The 6000-nt window shown below is 47.4% G+C and overlaps 1 protein-coding gene across 1 annotated transcript in view; it reads right to left on the reverse strand.

Moving 5' to 3' along the window:
• The window catches only part of COLQ (collagen like tail subunit of asymmetric acetylcholinesterase), a 56900-nt gene extending 52233 nt beyond the window's left edge, over positions 1-4667 (reverse strand). Inside the window, exon 1 of the mRNA XM_045088934.1 lies at positions 4504-4667. Within this exon, the coding sequence (XP_044944869.1) occupies positions 4504-4609 (106 nt within the window). The 5' untranslated portion in view covers positions 4610-4667. The remainder of the gene's footprint in view (positions 1-4503) is intronic.
• Positions 4668-6000: the final 1333 nt, after the last annotated feature.

A 6000-nucleotide genomic window follows, 5' to 3' on the forward strand; every position in this document is an offset into this window, starting at 1 on the left:
CTACATTTGGGTCTTCTCAGCATCTGGTCTGTTTGGGTCTGTAGACTCAAACATCATCCTGGGAGCTCCTGCCTAGCTGGGAAACCCTGTATTAGAAAAGGAAAGCCACGTGTCTCTGTGGTGGGCCTAGAGTAGGTTGGCTCAGAGTGTCCGCAGAGAATGTCCGTGTAGTGGTATTCCCCTGGTTCCAGGAGGTCTCCCTGAAAATACCTTGGTTGAAGCTTTTATTAGAACATCCTTTAGTTTAAGTCCCCCATTAAAATGCAAATACCTTCAAAAGAGGGATAAAGTTGTACCCTGGCTGGTCCTACACACTTTAGTATAGGGTAATCTTCAACCATTTGCTAAGAGCTTTGGGTGTTGAAATGCTGAGGAGAAGGTTGTAGGGAATGGAGAATAAAGAATCTAGAGGAGAGTTTCTGAAGGATAGGAAGATCGTCTGTAGGACATGAAAAGCTAGTATCACTATTTGTCCATGGATATTGGTTTACCTTAGTAAAAGCCCTGGGCTTAAAGTCCAAGGGTGGGCTTCCAGTCTCCAGCTCTCCCCATCTTATGTTAGCTCTGTGATCTTGAGTAAGTCACTTAAGCTCTCTGAGCCTTCACGTCCTCAGCTGAAAAGTGGAAGTCATGCCACACCCATCCCAGAAGTGCTGTGAGAATTACATAAATCGAAGTGTGTGGAAGGTCTGCCCTTCTATAAATATTGTCCTTGGGTCTGTGCCACCACATTCTAGAAATTGTACAACTACTGAGCTACAACTGTGAATGGATCTTGGAGCTGAGTCAATCCACAGACCCATAGTGAGCCCAGCCAGGGCCTGCCAAACCCAGGCTAGATCAGCTGACCTTAGTTGGCCCACAAACACATGAACTTCAATGATAAATGATTGTTGATTAAGCCACTGAGTGTTAGGATGGTTCATTACTCAGCAATAGTTAAAACAGTGTACCAAACTACAGCTCCAGACATTTTAAACATTAGGCCCATATTCAATTGGAATCATTCTAAAATATATCTGACCCTTATCTGCCTTCTTAAGCAAAATTAAGTGCACACAACTCAGTCTTCACTGGGTCATTCATACTCACAGAGTGAAAAACAATTATTGTGCTGTAAATCAGTGCTGTTACCTACAGAACATGGGCTCTAGAAATAATTCCAAAATAATTCCAGTCTACTATTCTTTTTGATCTCAGAACTAGTCCCTGCTCATTGGTCATTTCTCTTATAATCAGCTTTGTCAGCTGTCTTTTTTTGTTGTTGTCCTGGTGTCCATTATAAGCAGGAACTCACCCTCCCTAGTCTAATGCCCCAAACCCAATTTGCCAACCTTCTAGAAACCTGCTGTGCAAGTCTGCTAGAATGCTGTCTAAAGCAACAGTTAGTAGATTTGGAGTAGGGGCCTGAGCTAGTTTCCTGTGTATCAAATGCATGTGCTTTAGTCCTAGGAATTCTATGATCACTTTTGGCCTCTTTGAGGCTTTTTGCTCCCTTCTGTGGTTCTACTGTGGGACCCGGCAGTGGAGGTTGCCAGGTAATGAACCTCTGATCTAGACAGCTGGTGCTGTGTCTGGAGAATCCAGTCCTTCCTGAAGAGAGTGAAGGACGGGCTCAGCTATGAAGGAAAGTACTGCCCTTCAAGCGTGTAAGAGCTCTTCCGCCATCATGGCCTTCCTGAGCCTGTTAGCACAGGCTGCCTGTGTTTTAGCAGCGGATGCCCACTGATTCCCCAGAGCAGAGGCAGGATCCGACTTGTCTCTGTGTCCTCTGTAGCCCTTAGAACAGTTCCTGGCACACAGTAGACACGCACAAGGGTACGGCGGGCCGCCCTGGTTTCTTTGAGCACTGGGCTTGCCTTCTTCAGCAGAGTAAGGATTTACAAGCTTCTGAATACAGAACATTTCACGTCACATTATTGGAAAATATTTTTGAAGGATTCAAGTTGTCCTGTGTCACAGAACAGCTGCCATTTGGGGTCCTAAGTTTATTTCTGAACCATGCTATAAAGAAGCCGTGGCACCTAAGTGTGGGAACAAAGCCAAGAAACTCTACAGGTGAAAGCAGGTATTTTTTTGCTCCGTTGAGCTGCTACCTTAGTGATTCCCCCTAAGTCTATCCCCATTGTTTTACCAAATGTCTAAAGACCACATCCTCAAGCAGAAGGTCTGGATTTAGAAGTTCCTCAGGAGGTGCCGGTGGCTGTGTGGGCCAGCAATTCCACATTCCCACCGCTCCCCCTCACTCTGCACCCCAGAAGCTGACCCCACAGACTGCATCCAGAGGCTCCCCTGCCCTCCAGCTCTGGGCTGGGTTTGGCCAATGAAAGGCAATGCCGAGAGGTAGATGGACTGACGGAGAGAGTTTGGGGTATTTCTTCTCTCCTTTCTCCCTTCTTTGTGTCCCTCTGTGGTCATAGCTCTACCTCAGGTGGCCCCTCCTCTAAGGTTCCACATCTTCTTGGTATCAGTTTCCCCATTTCTCCCTCTTACCTTTTCAAGCACAAGGGTGGTAAAGACTCACTAAGGTTGCTAATTTCTCGACTTTCCTTGTCAGTGCCCTTAACCCCACTCACACTCTGCAAGGGGTCCCTTCATTTAAGTCTTTTCATCTGAAGTACCTCTTTTTCCTGCTGTTATCCTGACTGCTACAATCTATAAAGTCCTACTTAAGAAATGTCTAAGCTGCACCGGGGGTCTCTCTAGGGCAAGGAGTTCAGAAAAAAATTAGAGGTTCTTTTCTCTCTAGCTTTCAGAACTTAGTAGCCATTTGGCTCTATCTAAATTACGTGATACAAAATGAAGGCAAGCCTCAGTCTACAGATGAGAAAAGTTACTATTCCTTCATTCACTCATTCATTCATCAAACATTTCCAGAGCACCTACCGTGTGCCAGGCACCATTCAGACCCAGGGAAAACAGGGATGATGTACAGGACAGTCCCTGCCCGCACAGCGCTACAGTCCAACACTGTCTCCCAGAAGCCAGGGCCCACCAGAGGCAGAGCTAGAACCAGAACATGGAGTACTGAGCCTTTAGCACATTCTCAAAGGACTCTGTAGCCCAAATGAGGTTAAAAGTCCACTGAATTAGACCAAATTAACTACCAGCTTCCCCATCAAGTAGAAGAAAAATGACCCACAAGCTTCCAGAGGAAGTGTGGTTCTCTCAAGTGAAATTTGTGAGGGCATACTGTCACACACCCATGGTGACACAACCATTCACCTTTTCTGCCTACTCCTCACTCCCCAGATCCCGCCACCACCACCCCGCCGCAGCCCTCTCCTTTAGCTCCTCACACCCTCATAATCAGCCCCATGCTCTTCTCTGAGTCACTCACTCAGGGCCCACAGATGCTGGTGGCCCTGGGAGCATAACCTGTTACTGAACTGTACTGAGGAACAGAGAGAAACTGGGGACTGGATTCAGAGATAACCTCTCTGAAAACCTGCGTTTTCAGCAAAGGCCATGAGAGTGAAATTTCTGCCTCCATGAAAGTATGTATGAGACTCAAGTTAGAGGGCATGACTGAAACTGCTTTTGCTGGGGGCCGGGGGAAGCCAGGGGTGGCGGAGGTGAATGGAGGGGGCTATGCAGGGACAGGCAGCAAGCTTGCCTCCCTCAAGCTCTCCAGAAATATTTGAGTTTCCTCAGAAAGGTTTAAATAGGCCCTGCCAGGAACACAATACTTCCCCTGCTCTGGGTCAGACGGGACAAGGGCAACCTGGTGCCCGACACCCTCTGAGAAGTTTGGCAGGCTGGCATAAAAAGCCCCCTGCCCCAAATCACCCCACCCTACTATACCAGACAGATACAGACTACTCCAGGCCAAGCTGTCACTCTGGAACCCTCCTCCACCTCTCCCTAGAAAGCTCCCATCTCCCAGGACCTCCAGCTGCCTTATTTGGATAGAAGGCTCTGGGTGGGAAGAAAGCACAACAGGAAAGCAGGAAGGGCTGGAGAGTCAGTGATTCTTGCTAGATCCCTCCCAAGGACCCCTGGCCCACAGAAAAATCACTGGACTCCCGCTTCCTCTGGTGGGCTGGTCCTGGAGGTACACACTGCCCGAGCTCGGAAGAGGGGTTTTTGCTCCACAACGCGCCCCTTCTGTCAAGCCCCCTTTGGAAGGGGTCAGGGATGTATTCATAGAAACGTCTGAGACTCCTTTCTTTCACTTGTACTCCTCTGTGCCTCTTTTAAGCTCACTCCAATTCCCAGTCAAAATGAAATCACGCAGCAAATGGGGAGAAATGGGAGAGGCAGAAGTCATTTTTAAAAGGGTCTCTGGCTTTGAGCAGCTGGGTGGGGGCTGTTGGGAACAAGGATAGAGGGAGCTGTGGAGACCGCTGGGGTGACAGGAAGTTGCAGGGGCGGCTGTGTCCCTCCAGCCTCCCTCCTCCGAGAGCAGAATGGGGAAGATATCAGGACACATTGCCAAACGCCCTTCCTTCCTCCCCCTGCCCCTGACAGACGGAAGAGAGGAAAGTCGTGGTCATCATTTACCTGCTGAAATGGGAAGGACGCTGTTGATGAAAGCGGGCTGAGACATGATACAGCGGAAGGAAAGCTGAAGATAAATTCCCAAAGTCACTGGATTCAGGACAACCATGCTGGCTGGGGTCTGGCAAGTGTCAAGTTCTCCAGGCAAGGCTGCCGCGAAGCCTCGCTTATCTCTGCCTTTGTCTTGCTGCTTTTTGCGCCTCTCTCTCTCTCTCCCCCGCCTCCCCCTCTCCCTCTCTCCTGTCTCTCTCTCCTTTCTCCATGCCTTTACCAAGAAAGAATGCCAACCATTTCCCATTAAACCTTCTCCGTACTCCACAGGGTTATATTTATCTCAAGCACTGGATCAAATGCCCACATTAAAATTAATATGTCAGAATTTTCTCTTTTGGACACTGAGGTAAGTGGCTACTGAGGAGCTGATGAAAAGGCAACCAAGCCTCAAATGTTTGCTAGAAGCAGACCTCAAAGGGCAGACGGATTTTCTCCTTATGCACCAGCAGCTACCTACTTGGAACTGAGATGTCCTACAGCATCACAGAATCAGCTCTCCTGATTCAGACTGAATTTCCACAGAGACCAATCCCTCTGCTGTCGGCCTGTGACTTTTTTACCCACTGGGCGACAAACATAAAGTGGACCTTGGATTATTTTTTCTTTAAACATCCAGTAAAAATGGGGGAGGCATATTTTCCAAAATACTCCTTTTCTCTAGGAAAAAATGTTTATTCTCTCTCCAGAAGCAGCAAACTTTTATCTCATCCAAAGAAAAATAAGTGAAAAGACAGAAAGTGAATGATTATCAAACTATATTTGGAGAAATGGCATCAATGACTTGATCTGTGGCTAGACAAAATTCGAATAAAAACTACTGCATCCTTAAATGAATACCTCTTATGAGCTTATAAACCCTGTTATAGAAACCCTTAGATTTTTATTTATTTTTTATTTTTTAAAAGGTTTTATTTATTTATTTGTCAGAGAGAGAGCAAGCACACGCACAAGCAGGCAGAGGTGGAGAAAGAAGCAGGCTCCCTGCCAAGCAAGGAGCCCGATGTGGGAGTCAATCCCAGGACCCTGGAATCATGACCTGAGCCGAAGGCAGTGGCCTAACCAACTGAGCCACTCAGGCGTCCCAACCCCTAGGTTTTTAAAATGATGAAAATAATAATCTACAGAGTTGTCCATTTTAGTTTAATTTACATAATGTCCTCCTAGTGCCTCGTGGGAGTTCACTGAGAAATGGTTTGGTAGTTACTGGACTCTGGGCTGGGCCTCCTAGGGGAAAAGTACTGATCCTCATCCCAGGGGGAAGGCAGAATGAAAGGCAACTCTCCCCAGATCTTTCTTGCACCAGTCGCATCTGACTCCCAGCACCACCGTAATAGCAGACAAAACATTTGGCATCTCTGAGCCTCAGTTTTCTTATCATGAAAGGGAGGCCATGTTCCCTTTAAGGGTTTGTTGGGAGGGTTAAATGAGGTAACATGGGATGAATCA

The sequence above is a fragment of the Mustela putorius genome, unplaced genomic scaffold, assembly GCF_011764305.1.
Source record: "Mustela putorius furo isolate JIRA1106 unplaced genomic scaffold, ASM1176430v1.1 tig00003834_pilon_pilon_pilon, whole genome shotgun sequence".
Taxonomy (NCBI): Eukaryota; Metazoa; Chordata; class Mammalia; order Carnivora; family Mustelidae; genus Mustela; species Mustela putorius.